This window comes from Danio rerio, chromosome 19, assembly GCF_049306965.1.
Source record: "Danio rerio strain Tuebingen ecotype United States chromosome 19, GRCz12tu, whole genome shotgun sequence".
Lineage (NCBI taxonomy): Eukaryota > Metazoa > Chordata > Actinopteri > Cypriniformes > Danionidae > Danio > Danio rerio.
Window position 1 is genome coordinate 10,952,157 of NC_133194.1, and position 24,395 is coordinate 10,976,551.

At 36.0% G+C, this 24,395-nt stretch overlaps 1 protein-coding gene and 1 long non-coding RNA gene across 4 annotated transcripts in view; one reads left to right on the plus strand and one right to left on the minus strand.

Moving 5' to 3' along the window:
- Window positions 1-24,395, plus strand: part of LOC141379018 (uncharacterized) — a 111,688-nt gene that overhangs the window by 18,175 nt on the left and 69,118 nt on the right. The window contains exons 4-5 of one of the 2 annotated variants that reach the window (XR_012394928.1): window positions 6,694-6,828; window positions 8,792-9,624. This is a non-coding gene — a long non-coding RNA (uncharacterized lncRNA). Of the gene's footprint in view, window positions 1-6,693; window positions 6,829-8,791; window positions 9,625-24,395 lie in introns of those variants that run through there. The other variant, XR_012394929.1, reaches the window with a different exon arrangement.
- Window positions 1-24,395, minus strand: part of cacng7a (calcium channel, voltage-dependent, gamma subunit 7a) — a 41,882-nt gene that overhangs the window by 16,595 nt on the left and 892 nt on the right. For both annotated transcript variants that reach the window (XM_005159404.6, NM_001083084.1), the window contains 3 exons: window positions 9,419-9,614; window positions 2,548-2,634; window positions 1,750-1,890 (listed from right to left, as the gene is read on the minus strand). In XM_005159404.6, coding sequence (XP_005159461.1) covers window positions 1,750-1,890; window positions 2,548-2,634; window positions 9,419-9,614 — 424 coding nt within the window. Of the gene's footprint in view, window positions 1-1,749; window positions 1,891-2,547; window positions 2,635-9,418; window positions 9,615-24,395 lie in introns of those variants that run through there.

The following is a 24,395-nucleotide window of genomic DNA, read 5'->3' on the forward strand; positions in this document are numbered from 1 at the left end:
TTTGCTGCAGATACTGTTTTATACTTTAGGAACGGTATTACAGAAAATTTTGCTGGTTTTCAAACCTTAAATTTTCCAATCTGCGGTATACTTTAAAAACGGTTATCGTACCATGACTAATGACAATCCGCTTCTTTTCTTTGATGAGTTCAAAATAACAAGAATCTATTGCAAAAATGTAAGTCTCCGGCCTGCCATTCTGACTGTCTGTATTGATTTGTTTTAACCGGATCTTCTAAGTGAACACGTCTTAAGTGAACTCCATTTAATAAATTGTAATGGAGTGAAACGATTGTGGAAATGGTTTGAAACGATGAAACAGTGTCTGTCCTCAGTAAGTACTTACATACCGGATAGTCCCTCTGACTTGAAATAAACCCATATCCTGAGTTAATAAGGTACTAGAGCAGTACACTGACACCTCTGCTGTGAAAAAGGAGACCTGATGAGGATAATGACGAGTGTGAGTCGACTGTCTGTTCCCTCTCAGCACACTCGCTCATTGAATCTGTGATTCAACCTGACTACGGTCATTTTCTTTCCGCAATATGTTTTTAAAGCCAATTAAGCAAGGTAAAAAGTAAATTGCATTACATTTTTTAAAAAGTAACTCAAATGATAATACTTATTTTTAAAAGTAATGTGTTATATTATATTAATATTATTAATAATATTATTAATATATATATATATATATATATATATATATATATATATATATATATATATATATATATATATATATATATATATATTGCTTGTAACGTGTAACCTCAAAACTGATTTTAACACATCAACATCAAGATGTATATTAATTCACAAATGGACACAAAACTCATTGTAGTTTTAGTTCTAGCATGAATGAATGAATAAATAAATAAATAAATAAATAAATAACCTTAAGATTATATAAGTCTATATGAGCAAAGTCAACAATATATGAGCAATTCTACCGTCAGAAACAAGTATTCCGTTGTGCTGTTTAAAACACGTCATGTTAAAGCTTTAAATGCTTTTAAAAGCGTGGTGGCTGATTTGTACATCTGTCAATACAAAACTGATACAATCAACTGATATACCTCTGCCACAAACCTTCAATCCATACTGAGCGTTGTGAAATACACAGTAATCTATCACAATCAATTCAACCACCTTGAGAAAAAGAGCAATTAAACTGAATTATTAGTGTAGTCATCAATCCAGCCCTCAAGTGTTACTCTTTATATATCAGTAATCTTGCCTTTAGTGTAATGCCTAAATAAACATTTCTTTCAGAACATTCATGCGCACCAGTTCTGTTTTAGGACATACTTTGCATGCAAATTAGTCAAATCAAACCTCACTTCGGCATCTCGACAATCTGTTTCTATTAGGCGAATGCAAATGACAGCTGTTAGGGAGAGCTCTTTCTGCTGGATCAGAGAATGTGCTTATTAATTACTGTTTGTGTGGAAAAAGAGCACAATTTAATGGATATTGTGTACTGCACACTACCATAGATGGATATCGGGAACACCACTCATTAAATATGCAGTACTCTCAGTGGGATTCGCAGCCTGGTTTCGGACAGAGTTGTGGAGAATTACCAGGCTCACCACTGAAACTCAATATCAACAAACAGCATCTAATCTAGAGTATGCAAGGGGATGCACAACTATATGAACCTCAAAAGTGGGAACATCTTGATTATGTCAAGTGCAAAGGGTTTTAGGCACTTTGTTTGCATTTAACAAAGTGTTGATAACTTACCTGATAAGATGAAAAAGATTCCAGAGACGAAGGCCAGAATGGTACGCTGGGGACGGATGTGGCCGATGTTGCTTATGACAAAAGCCGTGAAGACAAAAAGAAGTGAGACCATAGGGAATGGGGTGGCGGTCCTGACCATTTCTAACAGATAAAAGACACAAGTACAGACGTTTTAGTGCCTCAAAACCAAATGATGGGCATGACAAGTCAAGTGTAATTTTTTTTTATATAGATAAATGTAGTCTTTGGCAGCACGGTGGTGCAGTGGGTAGCACGGTCGCCTCACAGCAAGAAGGTCGCTAGTTCGAGCCTCAGCTGGGTCAGCTGGCATTTCTTTGTGGAGTTAGCATGTTCTCCCTGTGTTTATGTGTTTCCTCCAGGTGCTCCGGTTTCCCCCACAAGTCCAAAGACATGCACTATAGCTAAATTGGATAAGCTAAATTGTCCGTAGTGTATGAGTGTGGATGAGTGTGTATGGATGTTTGCTAGTAATAGGTTGCAGCTGGAAGGGCATCTGCTCTGTAAAACATATACTGGATAAGTTGGAGGTTCATTCTGCTGTGGCGACCCCGGATTAATAAAGGGACTAAGCCGAAAAGAAAATGAATGAGTGAATAAATGAATAATATAATATAATTAAAAATGGCATAAAACACAGTTGTACACAGAGAATTCAGTTACAAAACATAATTCAGTGAATGAATATTCTCCTTTTCATAACTTTTCAGAAATGATTATATTTAACATCTTGTACACGCATCGTTGATTGAAAAGTAAAAGTGTATACATTTTTCTTACTTAGTATATTGGCTGTGTTCTCAGTAGTGATCTCTATTTCTGGCTCAGTGAAGTATTCAGATGCCACACATCTCCCCTTCTCTGGCCCTGAGATGGAAAGAGAGACAGAGAGAAAGACAGAGAGAGAGAAAAAGAGAGCGAGAGACAGAAAAAGGCAGAGACAGGGACACAAAGAGAGACAGAAAGAGAGAGAGTGTATAGGCAGAGCGGGACAGAGATTGACAATGACAGTAGGGGAGACGGGGACAAACACAGAGAAACACAGCAATCATTTCACTTCAAACACTAAGAGGCGAGAAAACTCACAGGCAGTACAGTACATGTAGAAACTGCATTTATTCAGAAGCATCATGCCAGTTTTATTGCATAAAATCTATCTATCTATCTATCTATCTATCTATCTATCTATCTATCTATCTATCTATCTATCTATCTATCTATCTATCTATCTATCTATCTATCTATCTATCTATCTATCTAAAACCTGCAGTCCAATTTGGCAAGAAATTTGTTAATATTCAGACAACTAAATTAAATACTTCATATATTTATTTTAGAAATGTTTGTAAATGGTAACAGGGAGTTTTTAAATAATTGTTAATAGCATTTGCTAACAATGAGCAATATATGCTTTCAAAATGCATTAATCTTTGTTAATCTTAGTTAATATAAAAACTAATTTACTGCTCTAAATATTTAACGTTGCATTTACAGATAACAACAAACACAACAAAAATTTACTATTATAGGTATGTTTTCAACTAAAACTTAAAAAATTTGTTATGGATTTTAGCGGTTTATTTACATGACAATAACCTTTTTGCAAGACAGAAACCGGGTTTAATGTTAAAATACCCAGCAGACACACAATGTAATAAGATGGTAATATTGGGTTAGATTTTGGTCGCCAGCGTCTGAGGACAATGTTATTTTGATGTCCAATAAGGGCGTGAAATGATGTTGATATTTTGTTGATTTTAGGTTGTGTTGGAAAGTGAGCAAAATCCAGCAATGAGCCAACATCTTAAACCAACATTTTATTAATGTCAAATACTGACATTTATTTGTCAGTTATGGCAACCAAAAGATATTGGTAACGTCCAATCAATGGCAAGCTTTTACATCATTAGATGTTGATATTTTGTTGTTTTTAGGTTGCTTAAAGTACTCAAAATGCAACAACTGTCTAAAGTTGGACATTGATGTCGGCCTGGCATTGGGTTCTGACGTCAATCAGATTTTAATTTTCACCCAAAATGCAACATCCTATGACATTGGGGTACAACGTAATGTTGATGTCCTGTGCCTGCTGGGTAAAAAAATAAAAAATAAAAATAAAATTTTCATATAGTTTATTTGTATGAAATACATAGTGATTTTATTTATTTTTTAATCTGATGGGCAAAAATGTTATTTTTTTATTTAATGTTACCACTATACCACCAAACTATATGCAGATAAGATTTGTGATCTTGTTTCTTGTTGTTAAAAACAGCAAAAGGGTTCAAATAAACAGTTCATTTAAAGAGCCCCTATAGACCATTTAAATGTGGTCATGTCATTGGCCATATGAACATTTCCTGCCTGTTATCAAACTATTTCCTAACTGTAACAAGAGGCATCTCAATCGTAACTTAATGTTAAAACAGCTATCATAACATTATTTGTCAATATGTGCCTCTTTTTCGATTCTTGGAAGCCAAAAAAATGTTAAAAAGTAAAATAGGAAATACGTTAGGACCATTGTTTTTGTTTACATCCCTCAAAATGTTATATTATGGGTTTCTGATACAATAACCTACACTGCAATGCGGGATTCGTCGTCGTTTACTATTAAAGGGTGGAGCAACAGAGACTACTAATGTATGGGATTTTGTCAGATTTTGACAGGGACAGTTACTGTTATAGTTCATATGGACCAGTTTATTCTTCCTCTGAATCATAACATGTAAGTGTAATTAAAATTGTTGCCTCATTTTTTTGTAGATTGCAAAATATGTATTTAATTGTGTGTTGTAAGTTGTAATCGCTCCACGTGGATTATAATGTATCTTATAATGTAATGCATCTCTCAGGTTAAATGTTTATGGGGCTACTTCACATATTGCGTCCAAAACCACGGTGAAAACCCAATGCATACTGCTTCCTCTGATTTAAATGTGTTTATAAATAAATCTATATTATAAGACAATGAAAGTGTCTTTTGACCTTGCATGAATATCAGCCTGTTGTTGGAGACCCCCGAAATCAAAATATGACCTTTTATAATGCAAAATAGGGGCTCTTTAACTATATATTTACTGTATTACAATTTTTCTCTATTCATTTGACTCATTTTATTAAACAGAAATTACATTCTCAAAACAACATGGACAAACCTCCAAACCACTTGGCAATTGTTCACAACAGACTTGATTTTCTCATTCATGTCATCAAATTGCAAATGTCTAAGTACATCTTTGCAAGTGATTAAGTACAGGTAGCCAACCTTTAGTACAATCTCCAAGTGAATAGATCTAGTTGAACTGATTGTTGATTCTCAGTTCAGTGGTTGCTCGCTTCAAAATATGTCAGCGTCATTTCATTGTATAAGTCATCACAGGCACAATAGTCTGTTCAATCGTCAAAATTAGTCAAGAACATAATACTATGAATACCATATATGAATATGTGTAACCTTTGATACAATTATTACAGCAACTGACAGTCAGGTGAAACTAGAACTTCACTAACAAAGGAGGAATTTCACAAATCTTAGATGACCAATCAAGCACTGTAGGCTGCGTATAATTTTTATTGTTTTTTTTCTTGTTTGTGTTTATATTACAGTATATGTTTTTATTCTGATGTAGGGAAATTACTTTATGTGTGTGATTGATAATGGTTACAATTTCCTTGTCAGTGTGAGTGCAATGCTTGATGTCAAACCTTTGAGGCTACTCTTAAACTAAAATCCTTTTTAGATTTTTTTTAAATCTTATCAATTTATTTTATTTAGTTTTATACACAATTGCATTCTGTTAAAAAAAACTGGAGTAACAATTATTTAAAAAACTGAGCTAAGACTGAAAGGTGGATATGAGGGATATTTTAGTGGTCGTCTGCGATAGTGACAAAACAACTAAACATTTTGCCTTGCACTGCTTACAAAATGCAAAAGGAACAAATGATTTTGGGGGGCACTGACTGTTTAAATGAGAAGGAAATTTAGTTTTGACACACGAGTGAACAGTTTTGGGAAATATACAAGCTTTTGCAAGTGAGCTATAGTGTTGTGGTAAACTAAGATATCTGTCTTATAGTGTTGAGAATAATATTCCTGTTTCAAGTAATGAGCCAAACCAAATGAGAAAAACTGTAATAAAGCAAAATTGACTATAACCAAATTCAGAAAATATATGAAATTAATAAAAACATGAATGCTATACATGGAATAAAAAGGCAAGACTGTTAAGATTATTATATAAAATATTATATATAATTAATATATAATATAATATATATTTTTGCATGTTAATGTCCAAAAAATCTTAGTATTTTTTACTTGCTGAAGTTCTAAAGTTGTCCCATTTAATTAAATGTAATTTTTAAAGATAAATGTAAAATCACTTTATTAAAAAATCGGAGAGAGAACAAATGGGCTTGACGCTTCTGAATAATGTACATGAAAGCAGGGCACATTAGACCTCCCTCTCGGCACACACACATATATTAAAAATAATAATACAAAACAGATCCAGTTTAAGCACAACACACATAAATCATGTTCTCTCTGGAGCACAAGAAAAGTGTGCAAATTATACACACACACGACACACCTAATGGGCAAAGAGTCGTCCTGTGGTGATTTATCATACTCCCACATACAGGCTAACTAAAAACCAGAACTGGTTAAGCTAGAAAAAGGTGACATCATCCTCACACTTCTCTTAGTCAGCCATTTGCCTCCAACTGGTGTGGCATCGTTTCAGTCCACCTCAGCACTTCCTGCCAGTGGCATCAAAACAAACCAGCATGCTATTTAATGCAAAATGTAAAAATGCTAATTCGAAAAAAAGAAAACAGCATGTTTCACAGCATGCTTTAATGGCTTTGGAACTGAATGTGGTTTCTGATTTGGCATCTCGCTCTGCTTTGCCCACACAGAATTTCTAGTTCCTGTTTCATTGGGTGGCAGGATTTGGGAGGGTGATGCAATAGGATGCCACACCAGCGCAAGGAGAGAAGACCAGCTGCAGAACATGGCAGGATGACCCACGAGCAAACCGCAGCTTAACCAAGGTGACATTTTAAAAGAAAATGGCATTGGCTGATACAATGATACACTGGGATTAAACTCTGGGTCATAAGCGCAGCTTGATATTTGAGCTCAAGGGGGCAGGACTGAGCCAACATCCCGCTTCCCCTCGTGAAGCTAACTCGGAAGTAACTGAAACTGCAATTCATTAAAATTCCGCTAGGCCTGACACATTTCTATTGACCCCAATGTTAAAATGGCCAACTTTACAGCAGAAAAAATGTGTTTACAGCCTGGAAAAAAACGATTTTGGGTGTATATAGCTAGTATTATACTTCATGACAACTGTGAGGGGGTGAAACTCATCCGTTTCCTTTATATTAGGTTATATTAAGTCTGCATAATTAAGGGCGTGGCCACTTAAGTGACAGCTAGGTCTCGCTAGTCGCCGTCACCTGATTCCAGCTGATTAACCGCTGAACTCGGCATATACATACATATACATGTCTGGATTTCATAAATTGCCTTACATTTACTAACACAGACTATATTTGAAGTTTTTGGAAGAGATTAGCCTTTTCCTCCTGTAAAAAAACGTCATAAGGAACAATGCTTAGTGGCTCAATGTATTATACATTGTTTTTAAAAGACGAAACACTTTATTGATATAGTATAAAACCAAGCACAAGTGGTCAGAACACAAACGAGTCGCAGGTAATGAAGTTAAGCATTTCCTTTGAAGGAAAACACTTCTAAGTAAAACGCTAACAGACATCTGTAGCTCTGCCTCTTTGCCCTTTTTTGGTTACCCCAGTTGGTGCAATGACGCATGAACAAAGTGACGAAGGTTAGCCACACCCAGTTGCAGCTTTATTTGCAACCCAGGCTCATTCTAAAAATGCACCTCTACATACATTTCTGGAGACTGCGAAATACGTCCAAGGGGCTACGTTCTTTTGCAGTTTTTGTTTTCGCGAATCCACGAAAGCGGACTGTGTGCGCTTTTTGAGATCTCAAATTTCTCTTGCGAGTGCCATTCACTGCTGCTGTTCTTGCATAAACCCACCAGAGGCCACTGTTGACTGACTGACAGACTGACTGACTGATCGACTGACCCACTCTCCTCCTTCCCTAAAGCCAACCAATTTCACCACCCCAGAGCATTCATTTAAAAACTTAAATGCAGCCATACATACCTCTGGCTACATAACTCGTGGTCTCCAGGTATGTATTTAGGGCTATGTTTTCAGAATAAGCCTATGTTGTTTATTTGCGCTGTTCAGAAACCTATGTCAGCATTGTGATGTAAAAATAGTGGACACATATAAAATACCATAAAATTTGTTGTTTAAAATAAACACAGCAAGTCAGACATGTTTACACATTATCATGTGTATTTGTCTGCTCAAACACACGCCCAAATCCCAGTGTCCACATTCGCTCCTCTTCAAATCACGCCAATGTCTTTAGCATTATAGACAGCGTTTGTCAGTCAGCATCATCAGGGCTGTGACACATCAAGCCGATGTCAAACAACCAAATTAAGAGCTTATTATTCACTCATTTAGGGTCATAATAGGACATTAAGCTACATTTTCTGTTATGTGTTGCACATCACGTGAGACAATGGCAGAATCGCATAAATTAAAACTACATTGTGTTGACTACTCAACGTCATGTGTGGTTACATGGCAAATGACTAGCGTAATCAACACATTTGTGTCTCATAACTATTCATGAGACTGTGTGTCCTTCTCCAACAAGAAGACATTTTGCTTAATTGTTGAAGACAGCAAGTGTTGGTTTGCTTTGGCAGACGCTCAAACTGAGATTTCATACAGTACACTACCTGACAGAAGTCTTGTCGTTGTTCCCAGTTGTAAGAGCAACAAATAATAATTTGACTTTTAGTTGATAATTTGGAAAAGTGGCAGATGGTAGATTTTTCTGATGAATCATCTGTTGAACTGCATCCCAATCATCAAAAATTGAATTTTTTTTTCACAGAAATCAGTCAAGTTTGGTGAAGAAAAAAACAAGGTTGGGATTAGATTTAGTCTGGGGGCATGAGAGAGATCTACAGAGTGGATGGTAACATCAACAGCCTGAGGTATCAAAGACATTTGTGCTGCCCATTACATTACAAACCACAGAAGAGAGCAAATTCTTAAGCAGGATAGCGCTCCTCATACTTCAGCCTCCACATCAAAGTTTCTGAAAGCAAAGGAGGTCAAGGTGCTCCAGGATTGGCCAGCTCAGTCACCAGATATAAACATTATTGAGCATGTCTGGGGTAAGATGAAGGAGGAGGGACTGAAGATGAACTCTAGGAGTCCTGCTTTCTTTGCCATTACAGATGACTTAATTAATACGTAATTTGAGTCATTGCACAGATGTATGGCTGCAGTCGTCCAAGCTCATGGGAGTCATACACAATATTAATTCGTTTTCCACTGCAGCATGACTTTATATGCTATACTATACATTATTTCAGTTAAGTGACGACTTTTGTCTAAGCAAAGTCAGACTGTTCTAATTGAATAATTAAAAATTAAGGAATGTTCAAATTTTATTTTGGTAAAATAAGCATCAAGCAGCCGTCTCAGCAACTGGTCAGATAATAGAAGCACCTACCAGCCACAAAACAGACCCTCCAGAGTCCAGAATGCAGAGCCATCTTGACCTCTGTGGTCTGGTTCTGCTGCAGAATGATGCCTTCCTCCATTAACAGCCAGTAATCTGTGGAAACGGCCACTCCCACCAGGAGCAGACCACACGCCCCGAACACCGACGACAGCAGCGTCAGCGCCCTGGTGCTAAATGAACTCATCTAGAAGACCAGAAAGAAGAACATATACACAGTAAGTATGCAATACATCAATGATTCTTGCAAAATAATACATGCAAGAAAGCAACATTTAAAGGCAGTTAACCCTAAAATGGAAATTCTGTTTTCATTTAATCACCGTCCACTCAACCTATTTGTGTTTCGTTGAATCACAAATCTTCTGTTGAAGGAAAGAGATATTTTAAGGGTGTTTTAGGAGACTGAAGAAGTTCTGATATACAGTACCCTGACATTTGTCCTTTTACAGATGCTTTAAACATACAATTCTAATGCCAATGTAAATAGCACAAACTGGGCTACAATAATACATTGACAACATTTTTGTACAAGATTTTGTTTTTAAGAAATAAACGTTTGGTATGTTACTTACATTTCGAAGTCACTAAAATAACTCCACAAAAAACACACTGAATATTTGTTCACAAGAATTTTGGATATTGTTGACTGGATCTTGTAGCTTCGCGTGTTTGCTTCAAAATGATGTCAAGCATCTTTTTTTTACTTGCCTTTAAAAAACAATATATTTATGTAAATTTTCTAAGATTTTCTAAAGTATAAAATATGGAAGCCAATGGCTACCTGCGTACTTTAATATATATCTTTATTAATGTTTTACAGAAAAAGGAAATGCATTCTTGTTTGAAACCACTTGAGAGTGAGTAAATGGTGACAGGAACTTTATTTTAGGGTAAACTGTGCCTAATGAACTGTGGTCGTACACGAACAGTGTTTATTTGAAATTCCTATCCTACAAATCCTTACATCAAATGAATGTTTGATGAATAAAAGTAACTACTAGATTTTACTGACCCCATACTTGAACAGTCACACAATCCTGACAAAAAAGTATCAAGGTCTCCACAAAAATTAACAGTTTGCAAGTCTAGAAAATTTTTTTTGAATAAAAATATTTGATTTTTGTAAGACAGCAAAATGTTTTAGCTTTTATCAGTAAAGACATAATGTTTATTAGCTGCTTTTACTGCTTTGTTGCTGTCATCGTGAATTCACAAGCTTTGATGGAAATGCGTAAATTGTCATTACATGAGCATCTGGAGATTTATTTTAATTAAGGTGCCTCTTAACAATGTGTTTATACACTTTATCAGGAACTTCTGTCCAACTGCTTGTTAATGAAATGCCTAATCAACCAATCACATGGCAGCAACTCAATGCATTTAGACATGTAGACATGGTCAAGTTGATCTGCTGAAGTTTAAACCGAGCAACAGAATGAGGAAGTAAGATGATTTAAGTAACTTTGAACGTGACATGGTTGTTTGCACCAGGCAGTCTGATCTGAGTGTTTCAGAAACTGCTGATCTACTGGGATTTTCATGCACAACCATATTTAGGGTTTACAGAGAATGATCCGAAAAAGAGCAAATATCCAGTGAGCGGCAGTTCTTTTTGCACAAATGCCTTGTTGATGCCAGAGGTCAGAGGAGAATGGCCAGACTGGTTTGAGCTGATAGAAAGGCAACAGTAACTCACATAACCACTCGTTTTAACCGAGGCAAGCAGAAGAGCACCTCTGAATGTACAAAACGTCCAACCTTGAGGCGGATGGGCTACAGCAGCAGAAGATCACATCGGGTGCCACTCCTGTCAGCTAAGAACAGAAAACTGAGGCTACTGTTCATACAGGCTCACCAAAATTGGACAAAAGAAGATTGGAAAAAACATTGCCAGGTCTGATGAGTCTCAATTTCTGCTGCAACATTTGGATGGTGGGGTCAGAATAAGGCATCAACAACATGAAAGCATGGATCCATCCTGCCTACTATCAACGGTTCAGGCTGCTGGTGGTAGTGTAATGCTGTGGGGGATATTTTCTTGGCACATTAGAACCAAATGAGCATTGTGTCAACGCCACAGCCTACCTGAGTATTGTTGATGACCATGTTCATCCCAGCAGGATAAGGCGCCATGTCATAAACTGCTAATAAACTCAGACTGGTTTCTTGAGCATGACAATAAGTTCATTGTACTCAAATGGCCTCCACAGTCACCAGATCTCAATCCAATAGAGCACCTTTTGGATGTGGTGGAACCGAAGATTCACATCATGGATGTGCAGCTGACTATTCTGCATGATGCTATCATGTCAATATGGACAAAAATCTCTGAGGAACATTTACAGTACCTTGTTGAATCTATGCCATGAAGAATTCAAGGCCTTTCTGAAGACAAAAGGGGGTACAACCTGGTACTAGTAAGCTATACCTAGGGCTTAATTTGTGCTGGAACAAGCCGGATCCGGCACCTCCTCCGCTGTCTGCTGTTCACTTTCACTTTCTTCCGCGACACCCCTCTGCTATCCAACCTCGCTCGGCCAAACTCACCACCTTCCCGCTCTCAACTTTCTACATCCTCGGGTAACATGCCGGATCCATTACTTCCAATCCTCGCAATTCACAAATTAGGGACTGGGTGTACCTAGTAAGTGTTTACATGTATAAATATTTTATGTTTCGTCAGTACGTCATATGTTTTATTCATTTTATCATTAAATCAATCCTAAACATACGCATACTCATTTATATTTATGCATACATGATGATACTTAGTTTAAGCTGTCTTACAATTAATCAACAACCTATTGTCTTCACAAATGAGATAAATCCAGAAGTCATTCTTGCCAAATTTGTGCAAAAACCTTAATAATAGTGGAAAAATGTGTTTTGTTTCAATATCAGCCATTTTATAATGAAGGCAAATAGAGTGCACTTTAATAACTATGGGCCAAGAATGATTATATTAGCTGTGCCTGAAGGGCTTGATGTAAAATTCCTCTCCATCGCCGACTGAACTAGTGTGACTCATCAACAGAACAAACGGACGAAGGACAAATACTGTCCTTTAAACAGTGTATGACTAAAATGATTAGAGCCAAGCATATCTTAAGATGAGGGCTTAAAGGCACTATAAATCATAAGGTATTATATTTTTCGTGGCTTTTGCCTGTAATGAACAGACTGGACTGTACTGTAAAGTGCAAGAGGGAGAATAGGACTGGTATTTCCCCCAAAAAAGCACAGCATTGATCAGAAAAAGTTTTTTCCGTCAGGCAATCCATCTCATGAACACTTGATGATAGTAATTGTGGAACCAACATCACTACTTGCTTTACACTTTTTTGCACATATACACTTATTTAACAACTCACTTAACATGCCAATTTGCACATAACAGCCGCACATATAATGTTGTATATAGTAATATACTTGTCAATTTTTATATTTGCTTTCACCACTCACTTCTATTTTTAAATATATTTATTATCTGTTTTTTGTCCTGTCTCTGTAATTCTTTTGCACTGTAGCTCTGTCATGAAAAAAAAAAATTCCTCGTATGTGTGAACATACCTGGCAATAAAGCTCTTTCCGATTCTGATTTATCAACTAACCACTAAAAGAAGAGTATTCTGACAAATAAACCATTGTACAGGCCGATCTAAATCTGTGACATTTATGAAGCTATTATGTATTGAGGTCTATGGTCACGGGCTATTATATAAAACCTTCCCACATCTGGCACCTCACAAGTTTTACATATATATATATATATATATATATATATATATATATATATATATATATATATATATATATATTTTTTTTTTTTTTTAATAAGCCACAAAACTGTATGTGCATTATCCCACCAAACTCAAGCTGAAAAGGTGGCACGGTGGCTTAGTGGTTAGCACTGTCGCCTCAACGCAAAAAGGTCACTGGTTTCAGTCCTGGCATAAAGTTTGCATTTTCTCCCTGTGTTGACGTGGGTTTCCTCCGGGTACTCCGGTTTCCCCCCACAGTCCAAAGACATTCAGTATAGGTGAATTGGGTGAAAATTATAGGCTGTAGTGTATGTGTGTATGTGAGAGTGTATAGGTGTTTCCCAGTACTGGGTTGTGGCTCTGCTGGGTAAAACATGCCACAACAGTTGGTAGTTCTTTCCGCTGTGGTGACCCCTAATAAATAAGGAACTAAGCCGAAGGAAAATTATTTAATTGAATGAACAAGCTAAAAAATTTAATCAAACTAAAATTAAATCTGCATACGTAGTATCACTGTAATACTTCTTATTGTTAAATACTATTACTAATTATAATGGCAATGACTTTTTATGGCAATGATAATAATAAATATTACTGTTTTATTACAGCAGTAAATAAAAAAAAACTTTTTGTTTTAATTATTTTGCGTAACAAATTTTTTTTATCTGTTAAAAAAAAAGTGGCAGTTTATGTAACATACTGTACTTACCTAAGAATATACGGGGTAATATAGGATAAATAAATGAGTTAAGTTTAGGTTTATGATCTAAAGTGCCTAGTACAAACACATTGGACCCTACACGTGACGCATTAGGGCGCAAGACGTGTTTGGCGAGATTTGTTGCTGTTTTCAGACCAGCGCAACCCTTATTTTCATATTTTTCATGCCATGTTGTTTAAATAGCAAATCCATTTGCTCCACTTTGTGGACTCATGGGTGCGCTGGTCTAAAAAGTAGGTGTGTTAAGGCGCATTGTTGGCACGTTGCTATTTTGAAGAACTGAAATAGACCAAGATAATGACCAGCACAGAGCGCATTAGTTATGTTCCTATGTGGGTTCAAATGCTTACACATTGCTTAATACACACAGGATGTACAACAAAACACAAATAACTTCACATATGAAGAAAATTGAAGGATTAAAATGTTACAAAAATTATTATTTTCTACATAAACATAAAAACCACTGCCTCCATGCCTTCTTCATGTCAAGGGGCTTTTTTTAGTTTATTCATGACAATTTGCATCTTGATTATTGCTGGTATTATTAGCAGTATTTATTATATGCAAATTTATATTTGTTTACATTAAAACAAGTTTAGATTTGTCCACCTGTCGGGTTTGGAGGCCTATGCATCACCATATGAGGCATAAAAATAAGACGTGTGATTGGATATAAGTGTTCATTTATTCGTTTGCTTGTTGCATTTGTTTGCTTAAAAACACATCTTTGCACTTAACAAACAAAATTAAATATGTAGGTGAATGCCTTCAGTGGAGTGCGTACAACACTGTTTCCTTATCCATCAATGTAAAGGAGTAAAGAGTAAAAGAGAAAGTGAAAGTAAAGAGGCCGAATGGAGGAGGCTCGTTCTTTATCCTCACGCTGCAGATGGTCTGTTTAACTTTTTAACTGTTTTCTTGCTAGTGAAGCGTTCAGTTTTTCCACGTACAAATTCAGCCATGAAAATAGCAAATGCACCATGGCTCGATGCAGATGAGACTCTAATTGGTTTAATGCATGTTATGCTCAAAACACACCTATAACTCATTAAGAGAATAAGCACAACCCTATTAGACCACAATCCAGGCACAGAGCCTATTCTGGAGGTGATTCATAATATAATAACACTAATACTGAAATGGTTAAGGTGTTTTAGAATGACCAAAACAACATATTAGATGTTTTACAGCAGGGGTCACCAACCCTGTTCCTGGAGAGCTACCTTCCTGCAAAATTCAGTCCCAACCCTGATCAAACACACCTGTTCCAATTAATAGTACCTAAAGCAGCACTTGATAATTACAAACAGGTGTGTTTGGTCAGGGTTGCAACTAAAATCTGCAGTAAGGTAGCTCTCCAGGAACAGGGTTGGTGACCCCTGTTTTACAGTGTGCTCAGCCTGCTGGTTTGTCCATTCACACATTTTTATCATCACATGATCTTTTACTCTGACTGGAATTTGTTCGGTAAAGGTGTTTGCATCGTCGTTTATGCAAAATGTTTCTTACTGAATAAAAAGTTTTTCCTACTCAATTATGCGCATATGTTTTTATGTGCATTTTCAAAATTGATTCGCATCCCAGCGTTTCTATCAACTGTTTTTTTTATGTGCACATCCAAAATGCGCATAAAAATAGGTCAATAGAAACAGAAACAGTCATCAGCTGCTCAAGTCAAAACCTGCTGCGCATCAGAATACAAATTCATATAATTACTGCACAATACAAATTCATATAATTACCACACAATCGTTGTGACTGCAGTAAACCACATCAAGTTTTCAGGCATTGTTATAATACGTTTAAAGACAAATAAGGAAAGTAGTACTGTTTCTGTGATGTTTACTCAAGTATGAGACCCTTTAGTTGAGCAGTAAAGCATTACAGCTGCCTATTTATTTATATATGTTAAATACATCCCCGTGTTTGCATGGGTTTTCTTTGAGTGATCCGGTTTCCCCCACAGTCCAAAGACATGGGCTATAGGTAAATTGAACTTAATTGGCCATAGTGTGTAAATGTAGAGTGTATGGGTGTTTCTCAGGACTCTGTTGTGACTGGAAGGGCATCCACTGCAAAAAACATATGCTGGAATAGATAGTGGTTCATTCCACTGTGGCTTAACTTGATAAATAAGAGATTAAGCTGGAGGAAAATGAATGAATAAATGTTAAATACATAAAGACATGTGCATAGAAAGAGAAGGGATAATTGAGGAATGTGAAAGGTGAAGGTTTTGCAGTGTAATACCTGCTGGATTGTGATGTGGTTTGCACTCACGCTCCGGCAACACGAGTGAGGATTTGACTGGCATTCCTCCAGAACAGCCACAATTCCACTAATTCACTGAATGGCACCATATAGCTGGTGGATTAGAAGCCCGGAAAATTAACAATTTTTTATTTTTTGGGGGGCATGGCTTTTTTGGCACGGAGAGAAGAACACAATAATGGGTTATTATTGGTGAAATCCTCTCGGGTTTGTGTCGAGGCCCCTGAGTGTGCTTGATATGAATGAAGGATTCACAGTGAATGGTGATTTATGTGTGAGGGTTAAGATAATCCATAGAGCACTGACATAGCAGAGCCGGGGAGAAAAGATGAGCTTGGAACAATTTAAAGGTGAAGGGAAAATGGCTTCAGGAAAGATAACATGGTGAATAATGAAGTTCTTCTGAGAAACACATTAGCACTTGGGGTACCAGAACAGAAGTAATAGTACATTTTATGGACCAAACGGGATTGGGTGTAAAAGTGTTTTTGTGGGTGGTTTCCAGGATGTTGCTATATGATGTCTATTGTCTTAATACAACTTTCCTTTTTCTGATTGGCCTTTTTTATACTGTATTGTTTTATTTGTGAAAAATGCAAATTTCATTTACAATACATATTTTTTAAAGACTATTTTCTTTGGCAATTTCTGATTTCCTTTTCTTTTTTGGCCAGTTTATTTAAATAGCACATTTTATACACAATGGTAATTCAAAGTGTTTACATAAACAGGAATAAAAGAAGTATTGGAGAATAAAAAACAATTTTCGAATAAACAACTCAAACATAGCGATTTTCGAAAAACAAAGAGAATAAAAATGATTCAAAACAGATTAAAATATGTTTAAAACAGGTTTTAAAGGAATGAAAAAGAAAAGAAAGACATAATAGTGCGATCTGTTGGACGTAGCGCAGTGCTCATGCTAATTCAGCAAAGGCGCAGCTAAACAGATGTGTTTTCAGTCTTTATTTGGATGTGCCTAATGTTGGAGCACATCTGATCATTTCTGGAAGCTAATTCAAGCAGTAGGGGGCGTAGAAGGGCGTAGTAGCTGTAGGCTGATTCACCCTGCTTTGACTGAACTCTTGGAATTTCTAGTTTATATGATCATAATGATCTGAGTGATCTGTTAGCTTTGTATTCAGTGAGCATATCTGTAATGTATTGAGGTTCTAGGCCATTTAGTGATTTATAGACAAGTAGTAATACTTTAAAATCTATTCTGACTGTAAGTGGGAGCCAGTGTAAAGACCTGAGGAGAGGTGTGATCTGCTCTAATTTTCTGTTTCTGGCCAGAATCCTGGCAGCTGCTGACTTTCTTTTTGGGGAGGCCAGTAAGGAGTCCATTACAGTAATCCACCCTGCTGGTGATAAAGTCCTCACTGGGAACAAAGCATCACATTCTTACAATGTTTTTGATTTAGTTACTGCTTTGACATGACTACTGAAGATCAGATCTGACTACAGAATCACACCAAGATTTTTGATTTTTTTCCCTTAGAGCTGAGGTACGCATTTACCTTGAGAACCTCATCTCTGTTCCCAAATGCAATGGATCCAGTTTCTCATTGTTTAAATGAGGAAGGTTTTGGCACATCCAACTGTTCATTTAATCAATGCTTTGGCAGAGGGTGTCAATGGGGCTGTAGTCATTAGGCAATAAGTATGTTGGTTTGCTGTTTGCATAGTTTTGTGAATTTAGAAGTGTTTTCTGTAGAAGTCTTTGACTATACTATATCAAAAAAGGAAACAAATTTGTGACTCTAGAAATGAGTGCAGTGCATATTAAATGTGGGAAATGTTGTGATTAAATTAGTTAACTGTAACCTAAAATAATTTACTTATTTGTATATTTATATTTCAATAATTACATATAAAGTATTTATTAATATTAGTATCATCAGGGTGTTTCTAGGAAATTCTGGGTAGTAGGTTACTGGACAAAGAAAAAAAAGATCAATAATTAAGTAAATTAAATAATAATAGAGTTTATTCAGCATGCAAAATTCACATTGTTTACATTATAGTTCCAAAAAGCATTGTCTGTTGAAAATACAAATGAATAAACAAATAAATAATATGTTGATAATGTTTTAATAAACGGTAATACATGTGCATGTGCGTCAGGTGTTACAGCTTAATTATCCTAAATTAGGTGCTTTATCCAGTCGTTTATTGTCTGTAGAAAAAACAAGAAATTAAATATTTGTACAAAAATGTGAACATTTTTAAATAAAACGTGCTTTAAAATAAAAGTAATAATTTAAAGATTTATAATAATATAATAAAATTGCAATTATTTAATAATTGACAGCTAGGGGGGCGACGCAGTGGTGCAGTAGGTAGTGCAGTCGCCTCACAGCAAGAAGGTCGCTGGTTCGTTGGCATTTCTGTGTGGAGTTTGCATGTTCTCCTCGTGTTCACGTGGGTTTCCTCTGGGTGCTGCGGTTTCCCCCACAGTCCGTAGTGTTTGTCTGTAATGTTTGTGTTTGAATAAGTGTGAATGGATGCTTCCCACAGATGGGTTGCGGCTGGAAGGACATCCGCTGCGTAAAAACTTGCGGGATAAGTTGGTGGTTCATTCCGCTGTAGGGACCCCCAAATTAATAAAGGGACTAAGCCAAAAAAAAAATGAATGAATGATGAATGAATAAAGAGATATGCTAGGATGATGTAGGTGTTGCTATGCAGTTTCAGAAGTGTTCTGTTACTTTGCAGTTGGTAGGGTATGCAAAAAAACAAGATATTTAATATGTAATTTACATTTTGAACAGAAAAAATGTGTCAGGACATATATTTGAATAATTTAATAATATAATTGAATCATTTAATAACAAAACATTTAATTATTTAAATTAATAATAGTTACTTGGTTGAAATATTGCAAACATTTTTTTGTATTAGTGTACAGTTCCAGTGGCATATTGACATCCTAAACAGATTAAACACATGAATAAATCATACTGGTCAGTATTTGCACACTGCAAAAAGAGCTGGTCATGTGACGCAGCCATTGAAATGTAAATGTGCAGGTACTAATGTAACCCGTTTTAAAAGCAGCGAGGAGCGCAAGAGAAAAGATAAAAGAGAGCGAACCAAGGCTACAGGGAGAGAGAACAGTGAGGTAATGGGAGCTGTCCATCACTGCGGTGCTGAAATCAGTGCTCCTCCAGTCATCAAGATCAAGATGGCTTTCTGGAGCCTTTACCATTTCTGTCATGCTTGTGAAAATACAAAGTATAAAATATTGGGATTGACTTTATTTTACAGTGTCGTTGCTACAGTGTAATTACACAGAGAAGCTCAAAGTACTGACATATTTACTAGAGCTATACAGTTGAAGTTTTACATATTTCCCAAATGATATTTAACAGAGTAAGGAAATTTTCACAGTATGTCTGTTAACATTTTTTCTTCTGGAAAAAGTCTTATTTGTTTTATTTCGGCTAGAATAAAAGCAGTTTTTAATTTTTGAAAAAACATTTAAGGGACAATATTATTAGCCCCTTTAGGCTGTATTTTTTCCGATAGTCTACAGAACAAACCATCGGTGTACAATAACTTACCTAATTACCCTAACCTGCCTAGTTAACCTAATTAACCTAGTTAAACCTTTAAATGTCACTTTAAGCTGTTTAGAAGTGCCTTGAAAAATATCTAGTAAGATATTATTTACTGTCATCATGGCAAAGATAGAATAAATCAGTTATTAGAGATGAGTTATTAAAACTATTAGGTTCAGAAATGTGTTGAAAAAAATCTTCTCTACGTTAAACAGAAATTCAGGGGAAAAATAAACAGGGGGGCTAATAATTCAGACTTCAACTGTAGGTTTAGAATAGGTTTATGGTTTGTTGCATGTCAAATTATCAAAATATAGTTTACTATTATTACTACATGTACTAGTGATTTATATATATTTATATATATATAAATATATATATATATATATATATATATATATATATATGTGTGTGTGTGTGTGTGTGTGTGTGTGTGTGTGTGTGTGTGTGTGTGTGTGTGTGTATATATATATATATATATATATATATATATATATATATATGTGTGTGTGTGTGTGTGTGTGTGTGTGTGTGTGTGTGTGTATATATATATATATATATATATATATATATATATATATATATATATATATATATATATATATGTATATATATAGTAACCTGAAAAAGTGTTCGCCCTATTAAAACACATCTTGCAGTTTTTAAATAAAAGTTTTTATTATTACAGGAAAACAAAATCTCAAACTACATACTCCTGTGTGAAAGTGTTTACCCTTAAAAATACATAACATAACTCTGGTTTATCACACCCAAGCCAAGAACCAAATAAATATAAATGCATATGAGAAATAAAATAATTGAGATCTACCAGTCTGGAAAAGGTTAAAAGGTCATTTCTAAAGCTTTTGGGCTGCAGTAAACCACAATGGAGATTATTCCCATGAGTGATGATCGGACAACCAAAATTATCCTAAGAGTGCAGCTAAACTCATCCAAGAGGTCACAAAAGACCTCACATCAACATCAACATCTTAAAAACTGTAGACCTTAATTCAAGTGAGTGTTCATGACTCACCAGCAAGTCCACTTCTGAATGGCTGAAGAAATACAAAATGAAGACTTTGGCTTGGCCTAGTCAGAGTCCTGTCCTGAATCCAATGGAGATGCATGACCTTAAAAAGGCAGTTCATGCTGAAACCCTGCAATGTGGCTCAATTACAACTATTCTGCAAAGATGAGTGGGCCAAAATTCCTTGACAATGCTGTAACAGAGTCATTGTAAGTTATCAAAAATGCTTGCAGTTGTTACTGCTAAGGGTGGCCCAAACCGTTATTAGTTTGCAAACACTATCACAAAGGGCTATGTAGTTTTGGATTTTGTTTTTAAAACAGCACAATGTGTTTACTTGTGTTATCTTTGAGTAATATTTAAACCTAGTTTGAAGATCTGGAACATTAGAGTATGAAACATTCAAAATATAAGAAATCAATAAGGGGCAAACACTTTTCACACCATTGTATATATTATTAATAATAAACAATAATGAACAATGTATAAATAATAGTATGTTATACAGTATTACAAAGTAATAATATAATGTTGCCCCAATTTGAAATACAATACACACCTTTCATTTAGACATTTAGACAAAACTGCACTTGATTTGGTTTCTTTTTCAAATATGGCACCAACAGAAACGGTTTCATAACCTGAATCAGTTTTGTGCCCACTTTAAACACTTGCAAGTAACTTCTCAGTGTTCTAGTCTGAAAATCTGTCATATGTCAAAACATAATAAAACCCTCACTTCGATAATCATTACAAACACTATAACATAACCAGTCCAAAACCTCAGCTCCAGTTAGCTTTAATGCACAATATCAGAACAATATCCAGCCATCCTTTACTTCTTTCAGGGGATTTGGGCAATATAGGTCTCAGGCAGGAGGGCGTTTGAGATACGCCAGACATGAGCACATTTAGAAAGACAGTCGTGGCGGTGCACCGTGGCTCCACAGATGGCGTGTCCACTTGACTGGGGAGCAGGAGCCCAGGGGACTGTCGTTTTCTGTTGAGACCGCAATATGTTCCCCTGTCAGCAGGTTAGGCCAACTGGCAAGTGGGAAGAGTGTGGGTGGAAATGAGAAGAGAAAACACTGAAACGTGTGCTTCTTGAAAGGGCGGCATTCAAGTATTTGGAGCAAAAGGCAAGAGAGAGAAAAAAAGGACGGGGTCTGGGGAAAGACCTTGGCCCAAAATATCTCCGAGGACATTCGAGTACACAGGCCTCTACGCATGTGTGAGCTCTTAATGACACACACACATACACACGCATGCATTCACATGTGCACATTCATGAGTTCAGCTCGCTTCAGAGACGCACAGCACCATTCATAAAGCTCAAACTCATATCTGGTACAGCAGAGCCATGGGAAGACAGAAAATAGTCATACATGACTCAAGACAGAGTCAAAAGTGTGTGCATAAAAAATCAGCAATTCTACCTTGCTTTACTCATCCATTCTGTTTCTCTAGCAAACACTCTCACTCGCTATCGTAATCGAAACTTTCCTATTGTGTTTAAATTGGGGTGATGTTTCCTATAAGTTACCTAATGCAGATTTACTTTTACAATAGAAAATTTATTTAAAAAAATTTCATTTTGGATTATTTTACACTCAGAAAATAAACAGCAAGTTCAAATACAAAACACAAATAATTTCAAACTACTAAAGTACATATACTTGTAAACACGTTATTGTTTAATGCAACCCAAGCTCATTATTGATACATACCCTTATATATATTTCTGGAGATTGCGAAATACATTTCAAGGAGCTACGTATTTTTGCAGTTTTTGTTTTTACAAATATACCAGAGGCCGCTGTGTATGCTTTTTGAGATCTCAAATTTATCTTGCAAGTGCCATTTGCGCCTGCTGTTCTTGCATTAATCCACTAGAGGCCGCTGTTGACTGACTGACCTATCGACTGATAACCACCCCTTCCTTAAACCCAACCGATAGTCTTTTTTAAAGCACCAATTGAACTGATCACCCCATTCCCTAAACCCAACCGAAAGCATTTTTTCAAAAGCAATCCAGAAAAAGAAAAGCCCTCGCAGCCACATGATTTTTACCACATTTTCAAATATTACCACGTTCTCCCTCTGTTATTTTTATTTGTTTATTTTATTTTTGCCTTATGTTTTATCTACTTTCTGGAACCGTTTTTCGCCAGACTCAAACCCTGTCATCGCAGTCAACTTCTCTCTGCCTCTCAAGTCCGCCAGTGTACATGGCGAGCTACTGGGCAAACTGGTAACAGAGTAAAAGTCGTCCACACGGAGGTAAGCGGTCAGCTTGTAGCGTGAAAAGAAACAGAAGCAGTCTGCGACATCATACCATCCGGTAGTGTTCGTTTTAAATAAATTTTCATCTCCAAAAATGTATATGGGGGTACGTTTTCACAATGAGCCTGTGTTGGTTTATTTAACTTTACCATAAAGTTTTTATGGTGTTTATGAAAACATTTATGTATTTATGAAAACACTCCATTATAATCACTTAAGATTTTAATCGCTTTCAACAATTTGTATATGATGAGATAATGTAAAACCATGCACACAACAAAAGTTTTTTTTTTTTTTTTTTTTGTAGAGACTAAACTAGATGTCTCTGATCAGCTGCATTCATAAGACCAATAGGAACATGCATGAATGGTTATCAGGCTTATTGCTGCAACAAATACAATTAGGTCCATAAATATTTGGACATCGACACAATTCTAACATTTGGCACTATACACCAACACAATGCATTTGAAATGAAATGAATGACATGTGCTTTTATTGCAGGCTGTCAGCTTTAATTTGAGGGCATTTACATTCAAAACAGGTGATTGGTGTAGGAATAATGCTGCGAAATGATGTCGTACGGCGCTGCGAAAATGGGCGGGATTAAACAAGATGATTAGACATTTAAAAAAGCAAGCGATTGATCCATATTTAAAATTTGTGTCAAGTGAGGTTCTTGTTTGATCCTCAGTAGGTCTCACAAAGTCAAGCGATGAGATTTCGGTCAGAGTTCACCAAGTTTGAACTTCGCAATGGAGTGAACTGCAAAACTTGACGCACGAACTTGCGTTTCCGGTCTGACACATTCCCGTGCGTATAAATGGAAGTGTATGGGGAGAAAAGTCCAGTGTGACCACAGCTTTACAACAGTTTTTCTGTGTTGTTCCATGGTCAAGTGTGGGTTATTGCTAATAATTATCCCACTTGCAATGAGCAGATAAAAGGTCTAGAGTTCATTTCAAGTGTGCTATTCGCATTTGGTTGTGTTGGTGTATAGAGCCAAAAACGTTAGAATTGTGTTGATGTCCAAATATTTATGGACCTAACAGTATATAAATGAATGTAATGGCACAAATTGACTTTGTTAATTAATTTTCACATTTATTTTTAAATCACAACCACTGCATTGTTCAGTTTAAATGTGCAGATGTATTTTTGCTCCTATAATCTTGTATATATGACACTCAAATATACAATAAAAATGTATTGAACAATAGATGCAACCTAAATCCGAAAGTACATAAATAAAAACTGAAGCTATTAAGAAATCTAAATAGCTGCATTAGTTTAATGTTCTTCACATTCTTTTTACATCTACAAACAGTACAGT